We start from the raw sequence: 26,998 nt of genomic DNA on the forward strand, positions 1-26,998 counted from the left end.
CAATGATCCAAACCATGTTCTTTTCCACAACTGTGATGTCTGGTGTGTTGTGTTCCAGAACTTTGTCAGTCTGGATTCGGAAGTCCCACAGTATCTTTGCGTGCTCATTTTCCAATACTTTTGCAGGTTTGTGATCCCACCAGTTCTTTGCTGCTGGGAGGTGGTACTTGAGGCTTAAGTTCCAATGAATCATTTGGGCCACATAGTTGTGCCTCTATTTGTAGTCTGTCTGTGCGATTTTCTTACAGCAGCTGAGGATATGATCAATGGTTTCGTCGGTTTCCTTGCACAGTCTGCATTTTGGGTCATCAGCTGATTTTTCAATCTTGGCCTTGATTGCATTTGTTCTGATGTCTTGCTCCTGGGCTGCAAGGATCAGGCCTTCTGTCTCCTTCTTCAGGGTCCCATTCGTGAGCCAGAGCCAGGTCTTCTCCTTATCAGCTTTTCCTTCAATTTTGTCAAGGAACTTTCCATGCAGTGTTTTGTTGTGCCAGCTGTCAGCTCTAGTTTGTAGTGCGGTTTTCTTGTACTGGTTTTTTGTCTGCAGTACAAGAAAACCGCACTACAAACTAGAGCTGACAGCTGGCACAACAAAACACTGCATGGAAAGTTCCTCGGCCTTTTGGCTAAGATCAAGTGTAGTGTTATTATTATTATTATTATTATTATTACAGCATTCTAGCAAATCCATACTGTAAAAATGCTCGGTTTCATACAGACTGCTTGTAGTTTTGTGCTGAGTGCAGTGTTTTTATTAGACATCCAAGTGTATACTACTACAGAGAAATTTCAGAACATGTTGAGAATGGACATCCATATTTCAGAACACGTTGAGAATGGACTGCGCCGGGCTGTGGCGCAGCTGGCTAGTAACCAGCTGCTATAAATCACTACTGACCGAGAGGTCATGAGTTCGAAGCCCGGGTCGGGTTAAGCCTCCGACCATAAAAAAAAAAAAGCCCCGGCTTGCTGTTGACCTAGCAGCCCCAAAAGACAGTTGCATCTGTCAAGTAGAGAAAATTTACGTACGCTTTATGCGGGAGGCTAATTTAACTAATCTACAACACCATAAAACTGCTCAGGAGGAAAAGAAGAGGAAGAACAGCCACCAATGGACGGTGAAGCAACAGCTCCCCCTGTGGCCGGAATCATGAAGCTGGAAAGATGTTAACAATGCCTCTGTGTCTGTCTAAAACTGAATGTTGTTTGTCTGTTGGCATTGAATGCTTGCCATATATGTGTTCATTGTAATCCGCCGAGTCCCCTTCGGGGTGAGTAGGGCGGAATATAAATACTGTAAATAAATAAATAAATAAATATTCCACAAGATTCAAAGCAGGCCACAGAGTGGCCATGTCCCTCACAGCTTTGCTTTTCAGGTGTTTAAACATCCCCCATTTTTTTTTTTTTTTACTTTGTGGAGACAAAAAAGCCAAAAAATTTAAATGTCAGTTCTCAGGCCCCAGAAGCTTGGAGGAAAATAATTTCATGCAAAAGTTGAAGGCAGGTTTTGGGGCCAAATCAGGGATTTTGATGTGAACCCTTGATAAGTCGAAGGTCATTCTGCAGAGAGAGAAAATCATCAGTGCTGCCTCAGAGGACCGCTCACCCCTGGCCGCCACCATCTCAGATGCGCAAAAAGCCAAAACTGACCCACAGCAGAGAGAGTCGAGAGGGTAAGCTAAATGCATCACTTTTGAAACATCCCAATATCTTGCTCGGGGCCTGACAGAGAAGAGAGACAGAAACATCTCCATCTGGACAGCTCAGCTCGGCTTAAAGCAAGATGAAGGTGCCCCCTTTTGCTCTCTATAACAAAAATAACTTGGACTCTGTGGCTTGCAATTACAATTTTATCCCAGATGTTTGAGCCCCTGCGCCTGAATAAAGGAGGCCCCGGCCCCCGCAGGATTATGCCATTTCATCCCTTTAAGAGGATTGTCTCAGAGTCTGTGTTAGGAAGCCTTGCGACATGCATGATTTCACGGTTTCCTCCTGTGGAAGATCAATTGATTTGAGGCCAACTGAGTGGGAGGACTGGAGCATCCCATCAGTTTTGCTGCTGCTGCTCTTACTATGGCTCCTTTAAAGTAGGAAAGGAGTGGAGGCTCTATTGTGGCACATATGCCTTCCACCTTCAGTCCCCAACAAGTGAATCTGGTGATGTAATAGACTTCTGCTTGAATCTCTGGAAAGCTCCTGCATTAAACATTGCTACTTAGATAAACAAGTCATCTGACCTCAGATGAAATAACTTCTTAACATCCATAAGTTTCCCAAGGATTGGAGAAACTTCGATCCTACAAATTTTGTTAGACACAGAAGTTTCATCTACCATGGTCAAAGGTAAGTGATTTGTTGTTGTGTGCCTTCATTTCTGGTGTTTGGTGATCCCAAGGCCATCATGGGGTTTTCGTGGCACGATTTGTTCAGTGTGGGTTCACCTTTGGGCTGAGATAAGGTGGAAATGGCTTGAAGGCACACGACAACAGCAGCAACCATGGCCTCAGCCCTAGGTGACCATGAGACATTTTGGACACAAAAGCAAGGCAAGGCATTGAATGTATTTCTTCATTCTCAACTCCTTTGAGACCCAACCTGCATCTCTCCTGTGTGAAGGCACACCCCATTCTGTACAGAAAGTCCTTTGAGAAGCCTCTATATTGACATATTTAATACAGTATATGTGTATACATGCGCAATCATTGTGCAGATGGTGGCAAGAGGCAATTGGTGCCGCTCTAGTAATAATGTTGTTTGACTCTAGTTATTAAATAAATTTTATGTTTGGAGCCTATCTATACCTGCACTTTAAGACCCAAATAAGCATATTTGAGATTGTTCAAGGAAAAATGCTGAAACAAGCACCATTTAAAGAGGCAACTCCTCTTCTCTCTTGCACAAGACACATCTAACCTAAAACCGCCCTTCCTACAAGAACAAACTCCTACTGACACACATCCAATTAAATTATTAAAATGTATAGGCCTAAAAAACAGAAGGCGGGAGAAAACAAACAAACAAGCAGTGCCATATTCAGCATAATGGCTACTTGCCTCTAAAACGCTTATACCCGAGGAACCTGATCCAAGCAGAGATTATCAGTCCCTCTAGAAAAACATTTCAAATAGCATTAGATATTCTTTAGAAGCAAGAAAAAGTGAGTGTAGATGCATATCCTAAGTCATCTGTATGATTTTAGTCTAATGACATCTTGGATAGTGACAGAGAGTCCCAGGAGAGGTGGGGAGAAGGAATGGGGTAGAATGGAAATGAAACTGAGGTCCAGCCTGCAATCTGATTATCATCCATCGCTGTCTCGGTCACTGTCCCCGTCATGTCTGCCTGACCTGGTTAACTCGATCCCGCATCACAGCTGCTGCCAGCCTCACAAACGCCCTGATTATTTGTAAGCAACTAGTCTGCTCTCTCAAGATGTGACAATCTTACTTGTTTTCAGATAAGCATCCTATAGACCAACATCTTCCCTGTAAGTCAAAAGAATAGCAGTCCCTCTTCAAAAGCAGGTAGAAGCCTAGGCACTCAGATGCATGGGGCCAGATAATGAAAGAAACATAAGCATCAGGACACATCTCATGGAAGGTTCTCCCTAAATCCATTGTTACAATACGAGCCCTATATCCATGTGGTACACATTCCTGGACTTTGCATGGACACACACAACTGTGGATGATAAGAAACTCTTATTTAAATGAATGACCTCTGGCTCAATTATACCACAGAGTCATGCTGGAGGACTTAGAAAATAACATAGAGGGGGAATATTTTGTCTCATGTGAATAAATGAAACTGCAGAGACTAGTACTACAGATGTGGGGGCTGTACTAAGGTCTGTCAATGCATTAAGAGCCATAAGAAGAAATGGGTAAAAAAATATCATCATCATCATCATGCATTTGGATTCCAGGCTGCCTTTTCGTGAAAACACTTCCTTTATGATGAATATCAGTTGAACACCTATTTTTATTGTACCTTAAAGGGAAGTCATAGGGAGGAGGGAGCAAGCTTGTTTTCTGCTGCCCTGCAGACTAGGAAGCAGAACAATGGCTTCAAACTACAGGAAAGGAGATTCCGCCTGAACATTAGGAAGAACTTCCTCACTGTGAGGGCTGTTCGGCAGCGGAACTCTCTGCTCCGGACTGTGGTGGAGGCTCCTTCTTTGGAGGCTGGCTTTTAAGCAGAGGCTGGATGGCCATCTGTCGGGGATGCTTTGAACGCGATTTCCTGCTTCTTGGCAGGGGGTTGGACTGGATGGCCCATGAGGTTTCTTCCAACTCTACTATTCTATGATTAACTGTATTTTAACTCGTATCCCTGATACAAATATTAAATTTATATTTACCATGTTTAAATGCATTGGGTTGCATCATGTAAGCTGTCTTGAGTCCCCATGGAGGACTCAAGGCAGGATAGAAACAGTTAATAAGTAATAATACATATTCACTTGAAACAAACACAGATACACATTTCATAGGGAATTGTTTTAATCACCACACTTTTATTATTATTCATACCATCCTGTCACAAGCGTTTTCCCCCAACCCCAAATCTTCATGCATGGCAGGAGGTTGGAAAAAGAGATCTGAACAAAGGCAAGAGGCACAGTGAATAGCAACAACTGAAGTAGCAATGATCCTGCATGATGTTTGGATTTTCTAATAAAAATTAGCTCTCAAGAATCCCTAGAAAGCCACTGATGGAGGCTATAGCTATCCTCAAGGGCATACTCTATTATAACAAAAAGAAGGGAATAGATTTTTTTAAAAGTACACTCACGAGAATCCTCAAAGCTGCTAAGCCCAAAGGAACAAGGAGGAGGGCCCCATAATGTGTCTTCAGTTCTACAAGGAGAGTTATCACAGGACATGTTTTGAAAAGGCTCCAGCTATATTTTCAAACCACAGGAGAGGAGACAAGGGATAAAACAGAAACCTTTTCCAGAAATGAAGTAGGTAATTCAGGTTCAGCTTCCACAGATTAAAGCAAAAGGAACATTTGGAAATGAAATAATGAGCAGCGTCCACAAACTATCTTTAAAACCGTCGTCCTACAAACTGCCATTAAAGGAAAAGAAGCTGGAGAAGATTAACAGATAGTGGCATTAAGATCCCTTGTTCACATAATTGTTATCACATCATGCATAAAAGGAAGAGAGAGTGGGATTCAACCTTGTTACAGTATTAGCTTTGCCCCGTCAAGCAAATAGCATAATTCTCCTCTATGAAACCCAGCCCCCATATCTGTAACAGGAAACTCTTTTCAAGTTGCTTGAGAATCTTTGCAGGAAGATAAAACAGAAGCCATGATAGAAGTGGCCAATTCATTTTCCCTTTCAAAACTACTCCTGTAGCCAATGTGCCATTGGAGCTCGACAGATGTCATTTAAAATGCAGTGTTTGAATCCAGATGTGATCCAAACATGTTTGACGTCAACACAAATAGAAGATTAGCAATGCAAAGTGCCACACAATTATTGCAGCACAAAGTTGTACCACTCCTGCGTGACTTAGCTACTGCATGACTTAGCTACTGTCTTTATATTCTGTTTCATTTAAAAAAGGAGGGGGAAATTAATCAAAATCCTATCTAAAGGCAGTAAGGCTTTTTAGAGTTCCCAAAAAGATAACACAGAAATCAAGGTCCCCTTTTACTAACCAGACCACACAACACACACACACATGCGAGCTTTCTCTATTTAAAGCATTGCCCACCACACTTCAAAGCTAGGACTGTTTCAAGGCATTTGTTTATTGCCTGCCTCCCTGGTATTTGTGTCTGGACCCATGTTTCAAGAAATTTGAGCGGAAAGCTTTTGCTCTAAAGCAAGGGGAGAATTCACTCAAACATCCAAGCTTTTAAAATCCAAGCAGTTTGATTCTCACACAAAGGATGGGGTTTGAGGGCACGCTTTTCCATTGAAAATTTACTCACTGAAATAGAAGGGAGTTGCACAAAAATACGGCAGAAACCTTGCGCAGATCCATCAGGACTCGCCCTGAGCAGCCGCCAGAAGGCTGGGTCTCAAAAAGCTGGAACTCACAATCTATTTCCTCCAAGGCAAACTTCTGGTTTAAGTGGGTTGCGGACGATAGGGCTAAATATTAACATGTTGCTCAGTGAAACAGGCATTTTTTAAAATATGCCTTATGTTATCTCAGAAAGCTGCAATTTTACTTGAATGGCAATCTGCCTGAGTTAGAAAACCCTTCTGCTTTTCTTAAGCCATTCCTATCTCCTGAATACTCCATGTTCAGAAAATAATTTGGTCCCACTGTGTCTGGAAAGGATATTTTAGGCCAATGCCTTTAGCCCAAGGAGAAGGAAACTATTATTTACTGCCAAGACTGATTTCCTATTTTCACCTGAAAATCAAAAGAAGGCAAAGAAATGGTTCTGCATCACTGGGCTGGTAGAGATAGTGCTACAGGGCACAGAGCAATGGCACGTTACCCTTTAAAAGCCACACACAATTTCACCTCAAAGAATCGGATCTGATAAAGAGTCATTCTTTCAAGTATTGCTCGTGTTCTCCCTCCGTGCGTGGCCTGCTACTCAATAAGTTCCACGTAGTTGGCAGGGAACATCCCGAAGTGGCCGTCGGGGCCATAACCGCGCCACCAGCCCTCGTCAATCATCTCAATATTGGTGATAATATTCTCAGGGTCAAAAGAGATCTCAGTGTCGTCAGCTGAAAGGCAGATACAGTACAATTCAAGGGAGTGGAAATATGAAGAAGCAGCAATACACCCAGCTAGAGGTGAATACATGCAATTTCCTAAGAAATTAACTCACACTTGATATTTATAGGGATTCAAATAGAGCAGATAACAAAGGATGGAGGCAGCCCAACCTTGATAGGAGGCTAATTCATGCCAGGTAAAACTCAGGGCTTGAACAAACGCAGAGCTACAACTCCACTCACTTTGCTGGCTATGGCACTTCAAAAAGGTAATCTTCCCAACCTCTGGTCATATTATTTGTGTATCTAACAAAATGTTCTATGCTGAAAGATACTCATTTCCAGAATCTGAACTTTTTGTATCATCTTTAACCCAATTCTTTTAGAATTGGATAAACTGGTGATCAAACCCAGGATTGTCTGCCTGTAAAGAATGTGTTTCGGCACTTTATTGCCATTTCTTGACCTAGCTATGATCAAAGGAAGTCTCCTTTAGAAGGATGGCTCAGGTCTTGCTACCAAGTTCTGCTATAACTTTAGATGTAAAATAACATCCAAGCAACTGTTCAGTTTGCTAAGTAATCTTCAACTGGATGTTTTAGCTGGGTAATGTTCTGTATAAAGAAAATACTAAGTAATGCATATCCTCTATGAGGTTGTGTTTAATAACTGCTAAGGAACTCTACGTGTTGCATTACCCAGCAATCTTACTTACAGGAGAGGGGGGCTGACAAAAACTAACATCACCTCTTAGTATATTTTGAATTAAATACCTACAAAATTTCAGGGGTACTTTTGATCTTAAAGGAGGAAGATCCCTGCTCTCATAGTGGTAAATAAAGAGATAACGACAGTACCTGTTAGTATCTAGATGAGAAAAATGGCACTGAGTGGAGGATTTGCAAGCCAGAAGGAAGAATTGTTATGCTCGTCTATTAATTTCTAACTCCTTCCTAATTTCCTCAGTATCCTATGGTTCCATCCATCTTTTCACAACCAAATTAGGCCAGAGTTTCTAATCTACTTCATACATGGCATGTCCTCAAATGAATACTATCTTCATTGAGGCTAAGAAAAACATATCCCTATAATGCTAACATCTGACAAGTGCAAATGTGAGACATGTGATCTCACTTTCTGGCTTCATCAGCCTTTTGCCTTTATCAATGGCAAAATAGCAGCTCACCCTAAAACAGTGGTTCTCAACCTGTGGGTCTCCCGATGTTTTGGCCTTCAACTCCCGGAAATCCTAACAGCTGGTAAGCTGACTGGGATTTCCAGGAGTTATAGGCCAAAGCACCTGGGGACCCACAGGTTGAGAACCACTGTCCTAGGATTCATTTGAAAACAGAGAAGGCAGAACTTACCAGCTTGATAGTCATATAGAGCTCGAGCACATAAACCTTTTCCCTCAAGATTTACATTTTGTTGATAGACATCAGTGTAGTCATATTTACTATCTTCAGACTGTTCCTACAAAAGAACAGTTAACAGAATGAAGTAAAATATGCCAAATGGCAGTGACAGTTACAGTGCCACACTATCGATATCTCACAGCTAAAACTCATTACCAAACACCCATCTTTTTATACACTCAGAAAACAATAGATTCAACAGATTTGGGAATGGACAAGACCATGTAATGTTTTAGGATAGTGGACTAAAGGACCCTTCCTTTAGTCCACTGTCCTAAAACATCGCATGGTCTTGTCCATTCCCAAATCTGTTGTAGTTGCTCTTGGCACTTCCTATTGTATCTCATCTTTAGCTCTTTTGATACTGGCAAGTGAACTCTTTTCTAGATCACCTTTAAAGACGAGCACTTCCTCTTCAGAGCTTTATATTTTTTAACAGTAATTTTTATCATTTATCTTTTCATAATTTTATGTTCCCTGTCTCTCATATATGTAGTTTCCAGAAACAAAAGCTTCATGTAGTAATTCTACTGCTACAATATTGACTTTCTTACAACTACCTTTGCCTTTTATAGCCTTATATGGCCAGATGAGGAGGAGAGCTCATCAAAAATGGCAGATTTGTCCATGTAACAGAGCACACTAAATTGTCCCTACTTCAAAAAGGACTTATTTGAATCATCAAATTCATGGCCATGCCTGAAACAAAACTAAAAATATATTCCACTACAATTTACAGTATTTTTTAAATGAATCTTCCTTAAATGCCTATTAAACAAAACATCTGCGTCCAACTGAGATGCAAGTTTCCTAATAATTCATCCAAGGGCATAATAGCCACGTTTAAATAATTGAAGGATGTCATAAGGAAGAGGGAGCAGGTTTATTTTCTGCTGCCCTGCAGACTAGGATTCAAAGCCATAGGTTCAAATTATAGGAAAGGAGATTCAACCTGAATGTCAGAAAGAACCTCCTGCCCATAAGGAGAGCTGTTCAACAGTGGAACTCACTCATAAGGAATACTATAGAACAATGGGATTTTGGTTTGCACCTCCAACTCCAAATGACTTACAAACATTTTTCTTTCACTCAGCAAGAACCAGACCTAAAGAGACTGACCTCAGGTGGCTCATCATAAATAACTCGTTCACTGGGGGGCTCTTCATACACCGCATCATGTGTCACTTCTGGCTGGTAGACAGGAGCAGCTGGTGTGTAGTTATTCTGTCTGACAGAATCACCTGAAAAGAAGCAAAACAGTCTTTTCTATTTCAACTTTATCAGATTTACTATTGTTTTAGTAATAGAAATACTATTGTATATTTTTCTGAACTGTCCTATTTTCCTCAAAAGGAACCGGGGATTGCATATAGTGCTCACAGATCCTGCAGAAAACCTGCACAGGTCTATGTAATAGAAGACTGGCCCTATGCTCATACCTCAGACATAAACTTCATTTACTCAGATTAATGGAGTTGAGTATTTTGCGTATTTTATAATGTGGAAATAATACCTCACTTTGGCTCTGTATTTGATGATGTGAATTTTCTCATAAATTTTGTCTCAACTGTCAAGCAGTTATGACCTTCTTTGGCTTTCTCTTTCTCATTTGGCAAATGGTTCTTTTCTTGCTGTTTTACTCCCATCCTTCAACTACCAATTTACAAATTCAGGATATTTTATGAATTGTTTCAACAATAATGAGCTCTAATTTTTAAGCTTCTGAGATAAAAGCTGTTTATCTTGATCCAGCAAAAAGATAAACACATATAACACAGCAGGACTGGGACACACATGCATCAAGCAGCACAAAAAACAAACAAACAAATGTCTCATATTGCAGACAGTTATAGTGAAGAGGAAAGATAACAAAGGAAAAACATGGTACCTCTCTTGTTAGATAAGGAACGATAACTGAGCCAATAAGCCAGACAGCATGGAGACATCAGAATGTGTACTTTCTTGTAATACCAGAATAGCTGGTGGCTACAAATCACTGTATTAGTTATGGACTCCTTTACTGCTTTGTGGTTTGTGAGATCATGAGCTATCTATCACAAAAACACCTTCAGCTATTACAATTTTGATGCAAAGAATTAAAATTGCTTGCTCTCTCGTAATGTTTTACCAGTTTCAGGAGCAGGAGAGACTGGAGGCGTGTCATGTACAGATGAGTGAACCACAGGAGGAGAGTGAACCTCTTGAACAGCAGGATGGACAGGGGATGCAGGAGTCTCCATGTGATTGTTCTCCTGCAGAAAGGGGCTTCGTAACTTGCCTAAGAAAGCAGGGGAGGTCAATGCAAAAACAGGAACTGGTAAGACACATAGTCCTTACTACTAGCATGTGCTGAGTGGGGCCTGGGCAAGTGATTCAATTCAACCTGTTACTTTTTTTTTTCGTGTCAGGAGCAACCGGAGTTGCTTCAGGAGTGAGAGAATTGGCCGTCTGCAAGGACGTTGCCCAGGGGACGCTCGGATGTTTTGATGTTTTACCATCCTTGTGGGAGGCTTCTCTTATGTCCCTGCATGGAGCTGGAGCTGATAGAGGGAGCTCATCCGCGCTCTCCCCGGGTGGGATTCGAACCTGGCAGCTTTCAGGTCAGCAACCCAACCTTCAAGTTACGAGGCTTTTATCCCCTTGGCCACCGGGGGCTCCAACCTGTTACTAAGCTATAGCCTCCTAATTGTCTACAGTTCTCCATCATCTTACATTGATGATTATCCTGGTAGGTGTTGCTGAAAGCTGCAGTTCAACAACATCTAGAGAGTTATATGTTTCCTGCCCTTGGCCTAAATTAGTTTCTCAATTCCAACACCATGGCAAAGGGAATCATAACAATAAAAGGGAACTTGCAAACTATACAATAGAGAAGTTTGGTCAAAGCAGCCTGTTTCACATAGACATCTGAACACAAAACTCCTTTCTTTCTCAAAAGTAAGCACATACATTGTTTTTAGATGCCAAGCTCTATGGTGATAAAAGGGTATACCAAGACAGAGCATCTCACACATAACAAGGGAAGAGTGAACACACAGAGTAACACAACACTGCCATTCCTGAATGTTTTTTTCTGAACCACAGTGGTCCAATATTCTCCTTTCCTTATTCCCAACAGGAGTGACTCTCCCCACACAGAGATGACATTCAGCTTGCATGTGTTGACATAGCCAAGCCATTGTAACTGCTATCAAAGCACTTATGAGCAGCACTTTTTGCCTTGCAAGACTACTCAGTGGCTATGACTGAGATATATCTGATTCCCGTCTGTTGCTGTAGGAACTTGCTTTAAGATGGTTGTAGCATGGATTGAAGTCACAGGGAGGAATTCTCTTTCATCCAACATACTGCAGTTTGTCTTTTGCGAGCCATGCAAGAAGTGATATACTATTTCTTCTCTTCTACTTATGAGATTCCAACGCGCGCCCCCCCATTTCTTAGTATCATAACCCACTGAAAAACCAAAGATGCGCCATCTCTTTCAGTGCCCATGTTACATGTACAAATTGTTATTGACACAAGTTTCATTTCATCAGGTATAATGGTTTTGCCAACAACACTAGGGGAAACCTTTGTGTTTATGCCATTTTTAATGCTCTAACCTGCAGCCATCTAACTCCCAGAAGCCCTAGCCAGCTTGTTCAATTGTCAGGAATTCTGGAAGCTGAAGTCCAAAACACCTGGAGGGTCACAGGTTGAAGAGGCTGCTCTAAGGGGCACTTTCCTGCTCCCAGCATGCACAGCATATCTCTATAGCCATGCTTTCAAGCGAGGAGAGAGTTATTCTCCTTGATACCTGGCTGGGAACTGATGGCTGCTCCTTCTGTAGACATGGACCTCTCCTTTTGTTTGAAGATATCACGAGGATTCATTGATCTTTGAGCTATTAGTGATGCTGCTTCCTGCATGGAAAGAAAATTATGATTCCTAGGGACACATAGAAAATCAGGGGAGAGAAGAACTAAACTTAATAGTATTGATTAGAGCTGTTATCCAATTTTTGCATGCAAGAAGTGCTCCCACTGGTTGTCAATATTTGAAGTCACCTCTGTCCCATTCAACGGGGGAAATAGATGGGCAACAGAAAATTTCTCTCTCCTTCCCCCTTCTCTTTCTATATATACACTAAAACATGATAAAAACCTGCATATATTCTTCAGAAATTCCTGGGCATAATAATTAGTTATCCTGAGGTTAAAAAAATTCAGAGACAGATTGCAACCAAAGTTATAGTTTTAATGTCATGGCAGCTGGTCCCTGGCTAAGAATGAGGGACTGGCAAGGAACTCTTTATTATGTACCTGCGCTTTCTCCACAGACTCACTCCTACGGAAACCCTTCTGCAGCTTGCTGTGCTCTTCTTCCTGTTCCTTCTGTAACGTAAGATCATTCCTCAAGTTAAGATAAAGCACAGGTAAGTCTAAGCCACAGACGGCAAGAGAGAACCTTGAATGAAAGGAAAATTCAGAATCCAGCGAAGAGACGTACACCTGAACCTTTGCTATGAACTATTTGTTCAGTGTCCCTAGGAGAATGACCAATGAACATGACAGAATCCAGTTTTCTTTCCTGGTCCTTTGTAATCCATACAGATGAACAGTGTAAAAAAATGTAATTTCACTGTTGATTTCGACACTACGCCTCCCAAATCTTAGGATGCAGTTTCAGGCAGTTTCACATCATTTCTGTAAGCAAGGCAGATTCTCTTCCAAATTTTATTGGCATCAAATTGTTGCCTATTGTAAGGCCACCCTTCAGGGTGAGAAAAGCAGGGTACAAATGAAGGAAATAAATAAAAAATAAATAATTTTTTTAAAAAGATATTCATGGAAAGGACATGCTCCATTCCTGCAATGGCAATCTGTGAACTCACCCATTTGGACCCTTTTAGAGAGTGACATAAGCTTCTAGGTCAGGCATGGGCAAACTACAGCCCTCCAAGTGTTTTGGACTTCAACTCCTACACTTCCTAACAGCTGGTAGGCTATTAGGAATTGTGGGAGTTAAAGTCAGAATCACCTGGAGGGCCGAAGTTTGTCCATGCCTATTCTAGGCAGCACCCCTTCAACAGAGTCATCCAAACCCCTATACGGTACTGAGGAATCCAAAGAACAAAAGGGAAACCAAACAGTTTCTACTTATAATGCTGCAGTAGTACACAAAAAGGAATTGGGTAATTTAGACAGACACCTGTAATATATGGTGGCTACAGGTGGGTGGGGAGCTACTGCCAAAATGCTTGTATAACTCTCTAGAAGGTTCTGAAAGACACACTGGGCAGATGCAGAAGAATCCCATTTGAATGAGTCAGAGAGTACAAAGAACAGAAAAAATGTGACAATTTCAGACCTCTTACCCATTGTTGTTTATCTTTGTTCCTTGATTCTGTTTCCTGTTGTTGCTGGAATTTCCTGAAGATTTAAAATGTATAACCACAATTAAACAGAAACCATGTCCATAGGGTATCAACTTTCACAATTTCCATTCTACACTTAACTGTTATCAAAAGATTAATATAACTGAAAAATTCATTTGTATCATTTTTGAAATCCAGTCACAATGTGTACTTCATGTAGTTATTTATTGCTCTTCTTATGTATTATACATGCTTTTAAAATGCTGGTATTTTATTGCTCTTTCCTGGTTGTAATTCATAAGGTGTCCTTCGGAATTGCAAATGCAAGGCATGAAATTAAGTTCAAAAAACTGCAAGCTTAAACATGCAGCTTCCTCACTTTTTCGAATGAAAAGGCATGAAAGAGCTGCTTCCTGTTATTTTGAAACAGACGCAAGAGTGTCACAAGCATCTAGAGCAGTGGATCTAATCTAATGTGGGTGTCATACTTCAGGTATATGTGGCAAATTCCCTTGGATTCACTACAGTTTGTTGCCAAAAATACCAGAGTTGCAGACAAGACCCAACATGACTCCCATCTCCCATGGCGTCTGGCATAATCTACAGACCTAAAGGCAATTACTTCTGGTGTTACTTAGCAGGATACTTGGTAGTGCTGTGGAGCAAGCTCAGCTTGTCATGACTTATCAGAAAAGCAGAGAAAGTGTGTTATTTGGGGGCTCCATTTTCTGAACAGTGTGATTTTCTTTGTTTATTGCGCAGATGCTCTATTGCTGCCATTTTGAAGCATTTTGACTGTTCTATATTTGTTTGTATTCTTGTGTTATTAAGAACAGTTGTAAGGTCTTTCAGAACCAATGTGATCAAAAGGCTCGGGCATATATTTTTAACACATCCCTCATTTAAAATTAGAACTCACTGGTATGAAAGAGATGCATAACTGTTTGGAAAAGCTGAATGGGGAACTAACTCAGATGTACCTAAAAACAGTGAAACCCAAACTCAGGGCTTAAAATCAGGCAGAAATGGCAAAGAAATGAATGCACCAGAAGCAGGTTTAAAAGTTTTAAGGAGAAAGAGAATTTCATGGGAGAGCCACACAAAGAAGTCATTCATGGCAAAATATCTGAAGCCCTGGCTAATTTTATTTGGAAATTTCATATGAAAGTTTTAGCTGGCAAGTTGATATCAATCAGTAGGATTCTCTTTCAACCATGTTCTCTTCCAACCATGGCATTCACTGGATAGCCCAGAAAAAGTCCCTCTCTTAATTTAAAACCCCAAATGGTTTGAAGAAACTTAAAAGTTTACCTGAGTTTCATGGACTATATGCATTTGCAGACAAAGATATATGTGGTTGTACTATTTTTAACTCTCATCTGAATCCTACTGTGAGTGCGAGGACAAGTGTCCAAGCTCAGAGTTCTATTCCTTTGTCAATGTTGTTTTGACCTAGAATTCATCATCTTACTTTATATAACTGAAATATAGAATTATTTCAATAGAAACAGAAACCACTGTAACAAAAAAGAGGATGTAGAACTGCCTGTGGCTGGCTGACATTTCTGTAAGCAAATGGCTAATCATGAACAGCTTTGGGTAACATGGGAACTAAAATCTCTCACTCGTACAGCAGATAAGAGGAACAACAAGAGATATGCAACAAGGTCTACTGTAAACTAATTTTTGGTGAGAGGCATGCTAAGTAGAACACTTCCTTGTATGGAACTTGTCTTGGTTGAAGTATAAAATATTTATTCGTCATGGGAGCTACTCCATTCCAAAGGTAGCCCAAGTTTTTTGAATGATAGCATGCTACTCTGGTAATAACAATCACAACTGGAAAAAAGACAGATAAACTCTCGATTGTCCCCAACAGATGTGCTGTCATTATGTAACAAAGGGAATGCTGAACTTTAAATCTACTCACTTCTGAGCATCAATCTCACTGGCCCGCGCCTTAAATCTTTGCTCCCGTAAAGTTGCTTCCTGCAATTCCCGCTCACGGCGTTCTTTTTCCAGACGTTTGTGTTCCTGTTCTGCTTTCCTTTTTTCTTCTAGCCTTCGGTTTTCTTCATCTTTCTGAAAGAACAACCACAACAGTTCTGAAGTATTAACATGCAACTCTGAAGGATAAGCTATGGTGTGCCACAATAAGTGCTCATTATTTCCATATTGAATTCAAAATACAAGTCATATCCTTATCATCAAAATAATCCCTGTATGTGTATTTATAAAAAATCACAGATTCAAAAAACTGTGCTATTTGGATGCTATGGCCTATAAATCCCTTCCGTTCTAGCCTGTGTGTTCAATGGTTCTGGACTGTAGAAGCCCTAATCTCACACATCTGGAAGAAACCAAGTAATTTATGCTACCTTTAGTTTTGAAATTCTTGAAACTGCAAACACAGACAAACATAAGAATAAGCAGGTAGTTGAAGATGCTCAGGTTCAATTCCTTTAGGTAATGAAGAACTCTCTTCCCAAGCTTTGTGTATATAACTTTTTTTAAATACAAAACCTCTCACTCATAAACACAAACTAACTTTCTTATTGGCTTAACAATACTATTTCTTTTCTCTGCATGATTTAAGACAAAGAAAAAAAGGAATACAAGAGTGAACTGTAAACATAACACGCAGCAAAACCCATTACATGGAACATACCTCTGCTTTGGCCCAGAAGCTATCTTTGCTGACTCTTTTGATCTCAGACATGGCATTCGTTTTCTGGTAGACCGAGCCCTGTTGGTCAAGAGAAGCACGCACCTTAAAAAGAATCCATGAGTTCATTGCTATCAGTAGCTAAATAAAATGCCAGCATGCTGGAAAAGACCAAAATTCTTAGAAAACTTTACACACTTTTAGAATCACCATGATAAAATAAAATACTTTTAAACTGCCACATATCAGTGTAAATCTGCAGGTAAATCTAGCACTGAAAGGCACAAGACAACTTACTAATCAGCACAAATGTTTAAGCATCAGATCGTGCCCTAATGCAGGGCTTCTTAAGCTTTTTTCACTCAAGATCCTTTTCTGCCTGAGAATTTTTACGCTACATGGGCATATAAAATAAACAGAACATAAATCATTTACTGATAATAAATCGGCATTTGCAAGTCTTATCAAACAGGTCAATTTTTCTTTTTTGTGAAATACAGCTGAAGCAATGTCTGCAGATTCCACTGTAAACACTGCCCATTGTTGCCAAGAGATATGTGTAAATGTCTAGATGGCATTCAGAAACCTTTTAGTACTACCAAATTTTTCGTGAGTCCACCATTGAGCTAAGGGGACTCCATTTGGGGTCAAGACACACAATTTAAGAAGCAGTGCCCTAAAGGATGAGCCTGGAAAGTTATACACTTAGAAAGAATAGTTAACTTGCTCTATGGGAGAAACTGAGTACACCACTGAAATGAAACCGAAACCTGACTTTGGATGTTATGTTGACAAAATGCTGAATGAGTTGTGAATGTGTAATAAAATAGAACTGAACTGTTGAGAAATGAGGGGGAAAGGTTACTAAAGGAGTGGACAGAGAAAGATCTCATACGGTAAAAGGGAACAGAAGACCTTATGTAGTAGAAAAAGGAGAAATGGAATATTTGTACCAAGAAGACCTTTCAAGAATAAAAAAAGGACAGCCATATATGCCATCATAACAGAAACGTATCTGCATATGTGTCCATAAAAGGATGCCCACAACCCTTTTAAAAAAATGCAGGCAGCCACAATGGTATGTGGTGGGGTGGAAAGAGGAAAAAGACTCCAAACAAAGTCAGGAATTATTGTTTGTTTATACTGGGTCCAACCAGAAAGGTCAAAACAAAAGACTGAATTTCCCACTTCTGCATTGTGAAACCTCTACAGAGAATTCGCTCTCTGCAATGCAGATACTAAATAGTTTCCTCTGCTCACTTTCTGCCAAATTCTAATTTTAACATTACTCTTTCTAAAATTGCTTTCACCATCTTTTTTTCTGCAGCAGTTTCTTCCAGGAAACAGGAAAAGGCCACCCGCTGCTGTATCAAGATGTCTACACGTGTTCATGCTAAAGTTTTGTGAATGCCAGAGAGTAGCTTAAAATGCAACACTTTTCACAATTCAGTAAATACCATAAATAGGTCATGTTGGCTATTAGTCTTACATATACAGTAGAGTCTCACTTATCCAAGCCTCGCTTATCCAAGTTTCTGGATTATCCAAGCCATTTTTGTAGATATGTTTTCAATATATCGTGATATTTTGGTGCTAAATTCGTAAATACAGTAATTACAACATAACATTACTCGTATTGAACTGCTTTTTCTGTCAAATTTGTTGTAAAACATGATGTTTTGGTGCTTAATTTGTAAAATCATAACCTAATTTGATGTTTAATAGGCTTTTCCTTAATCCCTCATTATCCAAGATATTCGCTTGTCCAAGCTTCTGCCGGCCCGTTTAGCTTGGATAAGTGAGACTCTACTGTATTTGAAAATTTTACCATTGTCAATCAGAAATTATTTCCCTGCAAGCTGTTAACCCTTGGAATTCAGCCAGCCTCTTTGTACCTGACAGACCATGATAGTTACATGAGAAGCAGGTAAGACACAATACCTGCAAATACATTATTAAATGCAATCCATTCTCCAGCAAGTCCACTAGTTATTTCCCTATTGGATATTCAATCTTCAATACCACAAAATGAAGCTAGCAAGGGCTCAGAGGAACTCACTACTGGTGCTTGAGGGCCGGCATCCTGGAATTTGCTGCCTTCTTTGTGAAAGTTGTAGTTTGCTCCTGAAGCTTTAGCCACTTTCTCCATGATGGCTTCTGGCTCCACATCCTCATCAGCCCGAGCATTGATCGTTACATGAGCACCCTAGGGCAAAAAGGATATAGTTTTTAAAGATAGAGGTCAAGAGTACACCTTCACCCACAGTTAAGAATCTCCTATTTAACAGCACCCACTAATAACAATGGCTATGAAAGAACTCAGACATATTATTATAGACCAGCAGATTGAGAAACCATTACATGGGGAAAAACAGCAAGAAATGGGGGCGGGTGGGGAGAGAATGAAAGAACTGGCAAAGAACTGCTACCATTTTTCTTTTTCTGCAAAAATGACTGTCCACAAATGATATCAACCAGAGAGATATAATTAGAATTTAAACTGACTGCCAGTCAGCCCACAAATTATAGTATAGAGAGTGGCCATGTGTAAGAAATGTCATCAATTTTTCGTACGGAGGAAAAGGAAAATATGAATTAAAAATAGAACTTCCCTCATCCAAAGATTTTTTTTAAAGGAATGTGAAATGATGAAAACTTTAAATAGGAGAACCAAGATTAAAGGCTGCCATTTAGAATTTGGCAATATGTTCTGTATGTTCAAATGCCAGGTAAGTATGGCTATTATTTTCTACTTAGAGAATACTTTTTTAATCCCACTGCTGAGTACAGACGGCAAATAACTCCATTTTGTAAATGTGTTTACCAATTTCAGTTTGAACCACAACCAAGGAGAGTTTTAGGTGGGGATTAGCAGTAACTGAATGAATCTTCAGCTGCAATTAATCCCTTTTGAGCATCCCAAATGTGCTTTCTACAGAACTCGACTTTTCCAAAGAGACTGCAGAATCATATACATGCAAGAGCATTCAGTAAAAAGAAAAGTATTATGGTGAATAAAACAATGATTAAATACCTTCAAGAAGTTTGCCACAGAGCTGACATGGTTGGCACAGGCTCCCTTTCTCACATCATTAACTCCTTCACCAAACTGTTAAAAAAACCCAAAAAAACAAAAAAACAAGAAAAAACAAAACAAAACAATCATGAGAAGGTGAAGAACACATGTCAAGCTTATCTACTTTATATACATAAAGCTGCTTATGTGAACACAAAAAAGAGAAGATAGGAGAAGGAAATGCCACAGACATTGTTTATAAAGAAATGAGAATTCAAGGGCATTTCCTCACTAATTGTTTATGTTAACTATATGTAGTTGCCCATTTATCATTACAACATCCAGCTCCTCAAGTCAAAACCAGGAACCGTGGCATGAAAAGAATGCACAGCTCTCTGGACTAAAGAGCAAAAAGATGTTGTTTTAAATATACTAAGTTCTTAAATCATATAAAATGCTTTTTCAGGATTATTTCATAATCCAAATGCCATAACAGCTCAGAATCTTAACTATGTTTTACTTATGAAAATAAATTAAAAAGCAAAATATTAATGATATCCGGTAAATACTTATACTGATTATTTCCAAGGAAGCATCAGTAGGTTACCAACAGCTATTCCTAAACCTGATCTAGCTTGTTATCAATTCTGGGAGTTTGTGTTCTTTCCAATCCATTGATTATCAGCAATTAGGGAACCTTCCAGAGAAATATCTCCAACAACTAGAATCACAGAATCAAAATTCTGATAAATTATAGTCTTATAGTGCAGTTCTGAGGAAAGAACTCAATGGTCTCTCAAATAACGCTAGATCCTGGACAGACATTTTTTCTGAACAACTAGTTAAAAGATAAAAAAAATGCAATGGGAAAGTAGGTATCTATAACTATTTCTTGGATTATTCAAAAACTGGCATGTTGTCTAAAGCAGTGTTTCTGAAACTCTGCTCCTCCTAGTGTTTTGGACTTCAGCTTCCCAGAAATCCCAACCAGCTTATCAGTTGTTAGGAATTGTGGGAGCTGAAGTCCAAAACACCTGGAGGAGTAGAGTTTGAGAAACACTGGTCTAAAATGTTGTATTACTAAGAAAGAGGTACAATACAGGTTTTTTTCATATGGAATTGCAATCTACATACCCAATTGATGAGCACATATTTGGGCAAGCCAGAATTGGGAGCTGTAACCCTGCAGAAAGCATACATCACTTTCCCACTATTTAGTTCTTCTATCATCTCCTCCAGGCCACCATCTAAATACAATCAAGAGGTAAAGACAAGAAGGAGGAGAAGCAAAATGAAAACTACCCTATGAAGTCAATTTAAACCAATACATAGCACTCTTAGATTGGACTTCTTCAATCTAGGGGCTGAAGATATTTTGAACTACAACTCCAGCTTCCCCAATGATAATGCTGGGATGAGAACTGCACCTAGAGGATGCCAGGTTAGGGGAAGCTGACGTGATGAACAAATTATGTAGCTGTCAATTAGTACAAACAGATTGTAAAGGTTTTTTTTCAATGATTTCCAAACAGCTCACAAACTGCTGAGTAGATCTTTTGGACTTCTGCTCAGTTTCAAAAGTGGCTTTCCCATGCTATGTATCATTAAGGGAGCTCTTATTTGAGAAAATCAAGGCAAAAGACTGCTGGCATATACAGAATTACCAAATAAGTTGGAGGGAATGACCAAAAAATTGACACACACACACCGCATCAAAACTGGGTCAACTTATCCACAGGTCAATGCTGGAAATGCTCTGTGCGCCCTGCCATTTTGGGCAAGAAGTGGAATGAAGGCTGCTGTTTTTAATAGCGGTTTCTTTTATAAGTCTCATAAAGATTGGCAGTCTCTCTGCAGGCATTGCAAGATTTGTAGAGACTAGAGGAAATCCATACTACAATTGGCCATAGACACTGTTCTGCTTCAAGTATCCAAAATGTTTGTTGCTAAATGGTTTAAAAAAGTCAAGGAAGAAGTTGAAATGAGAGGGCTGCCTTTTTATTCCAAGAAGGGAGGGATAATGGGATGGGAGCACGTCTTTCCTCTGTCTCTTTGTCTTTCCCCTTTCACTGGGTCCCTAATAGAGGTAGGTTGCTTTTCCTGCTCTTCTCCCTCCGCCTCCTCATGTTGCAGCAAAATTGTTTACTGCAACATCCACACAGTTAAAAATACATATGTAAAGCACTAATTTATTCAGGCCATGACTACTGCAGTATACTTTCTTTCCAAAACTTACCTCCAGTCCCAGCCACTCTCAGGTCATTGCTGTTACCTTCATAAGTAAATAGAGCCCTGAAAACAGCAAGGCAAAGAATCGGATTTAAACACACATACAGCAAATTCTTTAAAAGTAAAACCACTTTGAGAAAGACCAGAAAGGGGTGGAAACCTAACACTCAAAATTAGCTATCTTTCACAATACAGTATTGAATTTCACTTTTGCTCGCACAATCTGCACCTTTCCCTCGCTCCGGTGCAGGATAGTGGGTGGAACAGGATAATCCAGATATTATTGGGTTGCAATTCCATTCAGCCCTAGTCAGGACAGTCTGATGAGGGGCAGACGGGAGTTGCAGTTCATCACATAGGAAGCCACAAACTGATTGCTCCATCCTGCATCAAGCAGTGAAAGCCAACTGCCACCTCCCATACATCTACATGATGTAACATCATCTTGTATTGCTCATGCATGGTTCCTTCACCTGCATAATGTACTCTGGGAATAATGTGTATTTTGGATACAGGGGCTGCTCTAGAACCTATATCTTTGGCACCCTTCTTCCTTGCCACTGCCATCACCATGGCTAATTTCCTTACTCTCCCCTCTGCTAATCCCTACCATGGGTTGAAATAATCTGGGTTGAAAAGTAGTGCACAATACTCTTTCTCCTTGCTATTTTTTTTAAAAAATAATACTTGTACTGAGATCAATTTTTAAAATGTAAGGCCCATCCTCCATTTAAAAAATATTTGTAAAAACAGAACCCAGGTCAAAGATGACATTGTGAATATTCATTGTGCAACTTCTAATTACATTTTGTGAACATACCAACAGCAGTTTAAAGAGATGGAAGATAACCTGGCCAACCCTATGCTGCAGGTAGCGCACATGAATTGCACATGCTTTCAAGACCTCTACAAAGACAGAGAAGGTCAGTGAATTAAGAATTTAGTTAGATGGAATAGCTCTGAAGAAAGAGGAAGAGTATGGATATAAATTTAAGTGATTTCCATTTTTTAATGAATCTGAAAGATATAAGAATTCCTTAGTCTATTCCTATCTTCTAAAGTAAGCTGCACCTCTGAAAATACATTAAATAATGTTCTACTAATCAAAGAATGATGTTCAAGCAAAGTCTTCATTGCCAGGGATTGATACAAAAGAATTAAAATATTAAAACTGAATCCTCTGAGTTAAACTAAAATAAATTCACCATGACTTGAGATAAATGTAGTTAAATCATGATTAAAATGACACTGAATCAACCTAAATCAAACCAGAGGCAATCAGGTCTCAGGAAGATGAGGCCCAAAAGAATCTGGGGCTTAGCAGGCTATCCCACTCGTGTAACTTGAGCCTTAGCAGCATCAAAGGATGCCAACTCCTGGTGCCAGGAGAGCCTTCATCACACATAAGCCACTGAGGGCCCTTCCACACAGTCATATAACTCAGAATATCAAGGCAGATAATCCACAATATCTCCTTTGAACTGGATTATCTGAGTCCGTACTGCCATACAATCCAGTTCAATGTGGATTTTATACAGCTGTGTGGCTGTGTCACATCTCTCAAACACAAATGCCCATTTCTATAAATGTTATGTGATGGACCTGAATCACTCCAAAACCACAGGTTACATTCTGAATTTTAAGATGCCTTGTATTGTATTGGTGTCAGTCTTTGCTCTGTGTATTTTGATATATACATTTTAATGATGTTGTATTTGCCTGTCTGTTTTAACCATGTTGACTCCCACCTTGAGCCAGAATCAATCAAACTTATTAACTACAGTAGAGTCTCATTTATCCAAGCTAAACGGGCCAGCAGAAGCTTGGATAAGCTAATATCTTGGATAATAAGGAGGGATTAAGGAAAAGCATATTAAACATCAAATTAGGCTATGATTTTACAAATTAAGTACCAAAACATCATGTTTTACAACAAATTTGACAGAAAAAGCCGTTCAATACGCAGTAATGTTATGTTATAATTACTGTATTTACAAATTTAGCACCAAAATGTCACGATATATTGAAAACATTGACTACAAAAATGGCTTGGATAATCCAGAGGTTTGGATAAGCGAGGCTTGGATAAGTGAGACTCTACTGTATTACAATATTACAATATGTAACATGATTTTTTTTGTTCCTGGGTCAAAACTTTCATTTCCTAATTGGTTATTTCACAAAAAACATAGAAAATGCTTATTAAACTGTAGCACATTTTGATATATTGAATTGCTGTGAGTTTTCCTCCCAACCAAGAATTCCTCAAGGTAGGAAGCAGCCAAGCCTTGAAGCTGCAAGGCCATTCAATGCTAATCAAGGTGGCCAATTGCAGCATTCACACTTTCCTCCAGTAAAGAGTTCTTTCTCCCACCTTAGACATTATTTCACAGATATATAAACCCCACTTGCCTAGTTTCCAACAGATCGCAGAACCTCTGAGGATGCCTGCCATAGAGGTAGGCGAAATGTCAGGCGAGAATGCTTCTGGAACATGGCCATATTGCCTGGAATCCTCACAGCAACCCAGCCCTCCAGTCCATTCCGCCATGACCCAGACTCCCTCTTGCACAACCCGGCCTTCTTCCCCTGTCTTCCTCACCAGTCGGTCGGGCTTCCCGAGGCCACTACTCGGCTATAGGCCTCCTGCAGCGCCGGCCCGTTCCGGCTCAGGTTCAGCGCCATGAGGGAGACTCAGCCTCAGCCGCCTCCTCCTTCGCCGCCGCCCTTCCCTCCTCAACCTGGGCCGGCTTCCGGTTCCGCCCGGCCTGGCGCGAGGCAGAGGGGCCGCTTGCCGCACCGGCACGGGGAGGGCGGGGCGACGCAAGAGCCACGCCCCCACCTCTGCCGCCGCAGCCAATGGGAGCCCAGTGGGGCGTGGCCTCTCCAGAGTCCCGCCCCACTTAGCTGCCCAACAAAGGCGATGGCAAAGCACTTGATGAACCAACCTGGACAGACCACATTATTTGAGAATACAGCAATGCTGGACCACTCTCGCAACCACCATGTCAGACTACACAGAGAAGTCACTGAAATTCACAAGCATGTGGACAACTTCAACAGAAAGGGGGAAACCATGAAAATGAACACAATCTGGCTACCAATATTTTAAAAACTCTAAAATCAGGACAGTTAATAAAAAACAATACTCAAGAAGACAAGGGAATTACAGACAGGAAATAATCAGGGCCAGCAAACACCTTCCAAAAAGAATTCCCCCAGGTAGGAATCAGCCAGGCTTTGAAGGTGCAAGGCTATTCAATGCTAATCACACTTGCCTCAAACAGACAAGAGCGCCTTTTCCCACTCTGGACATTATTCCTGGACACAAACCCCACTTGATTTTATCCAAGATTCTATCTTTTGTCCTTGTATGTGATTTTTAAGACTTGTTTTTATTGTTATTTGATCTATTTTATTGCTTTGTTTTATTGTTGTTGACTGGGCTTGGCCCCATGTAAGCCGCCCCAAATCCCTTTGGGGAGATGGGGCGGCGTATCAAAATAAAATTATTATTATTATTATTATTGCAAAGATGTCAGGCAGGGGGGAGTCCTTTTAAAAATCCCACCGCTGCCACCAATTGTAAAGAACTCAGAACGACTGAGGTTCTTTCAGGCAGGGGGGAAAACCTTTTAAATCCCACCTCTGACACCAATTTGCGGAGATGTGGAGATGGAGGTTGTTTTTAATTATATATTATATTATTATTGTTATATCCACTGCCACCAGTTATTAAAGATGTCTTGTTTAAATGCTGCCACCAGATGTAAGGGGAATATCAACTCTTGCCACCACTATTGGAAGATTTAGCCACTGGCTACTAAGAGAGGAGACTTCTAAATTTTTGTTTTAATTTCTTCTTGTTTATTCTTAATGTGTGTATATATGACAGAGACTGAGATGTTTGAAGGAAAAGAACAATAACACGTTTATTGAGGCACAAGCTTAATAGTTACAATTCTCACTTAGAAGCACTTTCCTTAACAGTTGCATTAACAGAATGAGGTGATTCAAACTTCCTAAAATGTCACTTCTTTCTCCACTTCTTTCTATACTGCTTTCACCCTGTGAATTACAAACACAGACCATCTGTTCCTTATCTGGAAAGAAGACTACTTTAAAATAAGTCACCAAACTTATTTTAAAATTGACTCAAAAATCAAACATTTGAGCCACCCTGATCCCTCAACCAGAATCAGTCTCCCGGTACCTCATAAGGGCACCGACTCTAAAAACTAACCTTCCCTATGGTTCTCTGACCAGAGACTCCTAGTTTCCCTCCAAATTCTACTCTCTCTTCAGCTAACCCAGTTGGCTCCGCCTACTTCTCCATGGCAACCAACTCATGGTGCAGAGTAACTAAAATATTAACCCTTTTTAAAACACAGTTAAACATGGCATCTGTAAATAAAAAATCACACTTCGTTACAATTATTGACTATTATTGACTATTGAGGACGCCTGTCATGGATGTGGGTGAAACATCAGGAGATAATAGGAGCCTCCGGTGGCGCAATGGGTTAAAGCCTCGTAACTTGAAGGTTGGGTTGCTGACCTGAAAGCTGCCAGGTTCGAATCCCACCCGGGGAGAGTGCGGATGAGCTCCCTCTATCAGCTCCAGCTCCATGCGGGGACATGAAAGAAGCCTCCCACAAGGATGGTAAAAACATCAAAAACATCCAGGCGTCCCCTGGGCAACGTCCTTGCAGACGGCCAATTCTCTCACTCCAGAAGCTACTCAAGTTGCTCCTGACAAGAAAAAAAAAATCAGGAGATAATGCTTCTGGAACATGGCCATACAGCCTGGAACTACACAGGTCTTGGGAAATGGGATTTTATGGCACAAAGGTGCATGCATATCCTCAATATGTTTTTCTCTCAATTGCTGTAAAATTTGTTCATAGCATCATAAAAAGTTGGAAGAGACCCTAAAGGCCATCCAGTCCAACCCCATTCTGCCATGCAAGGAACACACCATCAAAGCACTTCCGACCAATGGCCATCCAGCTTAAAAACCTCCAGGGAAGGCCATCACATCCCAAGACTGCTTATTCCACTGTTAAACAGCCCTTAGGCCCCTTCCACACAATCATATAATCCAGAATGTCAAAGCAGATAATCTACAATATCTGCTTTGAACTGGCCAATCTGAATCCACACTGCCATATAATACAGTTCAATGTGGATTTTTATACAGCTGTGTGGAAGGGGCCTAAGGAAGCATTCCTGGTCATTCACTAAATGAAGCACAAGAGGAAAAGATGGGGATTTTCACCACTTAGTGGCTGTATCAATATGATTTCATGTACTATCGAAATGTATTTAATGGGATAGAAATAAATTTTTGAACAGCCCCACATACAGTACTTTAATAGAATTTTTGGACTTTCCACAAGGTGGCAGAATTGCTTCTAAAGTGGTGGTGCTGTTTTTTGTCCCAGAAGAAAATTAATCTGCTTGCAATAACTTCTGAACAGACTTTGCCAAGAGGGTCTGAAATTTCTTGAATGCATGCAACAACAACAGCAACAACAACAACGACTTTAAGTATTGTAGCATGGCGAAGTTGAGAACCTTGATGATGCCCACTCTAAACACAGAGATTAACTAAATA

The 26,998-nt window shown here is 40.3% G+C and overlaps 1 protein-coding gene across 3 annotated transcripts; it reads right to left on the reverse strand.

Annotated features, from left to right (window-relative positions):
* Positions 1-4,499: 4,499 nt before the first annotated feature.
* dbnl (drebrin like) lies at positions 4,500-24,182 on the reverse strand. Of its 3 annotated transcripts, none has more exons than XM_062960889.1 (14): positions 23,984-24,182; positions 21,389-21,444; positions 20,287-20,399; positions 19,171-19,245; positions 18,196-18,342; positions 16,140-16,241; positions 15,402-15,553; positions 13,472-13,526; positions 12,417-12,488; positions 11,912-12,017; positions 10,244-10,393; positions 9,235-9,356; positions 8,068-8,173; positions 4,500-6,709 (listed from the first exon to the last, which is right to left on the reverse strand). In XM_062960889.1, exons 1-14 carry the CDS (start codon positions 24,064-24,066, stop codon positions 6,570-6,572), a joined length of 1,479 nt encoding a protein of 492 aa, XP_062816959.1. In that variant the 5' UTR covers positions 24,067-24,182; the 3' UTR covers positions 4,500-6,569. The 3 variants fall into 3 exon arrangements, with proteins under 3 accessions (XP_062816959.1, XP_008114191.1, XP_062816960.1); XM_008115984.3 differs by having other exon boundaries at positions 16,140-16,217; positions 23,984-24,178; XM_062960890.1 differs by lacking the exon at positions 10,244-10,393.
* Positions 24,183-26,998: the final 2,816 nt, after the last annotated feature.

Source organism: Anolis carolinensis, unplaced genomic scaffold, assembly GCF_035594765.1.
Source record: "Anolis carolinensis isolate JA03-04 unplaced genomic scaffold, rAnoCar3.1.pri scaffold_8, whole genome shotgun sequence".
Classification (NCBI taxonomy): Eukaryota; Metazoa; Chordata; class Lepidosauria; order Squamata; family Dactyloidae; genus Anolis; species Anolis carolinensis.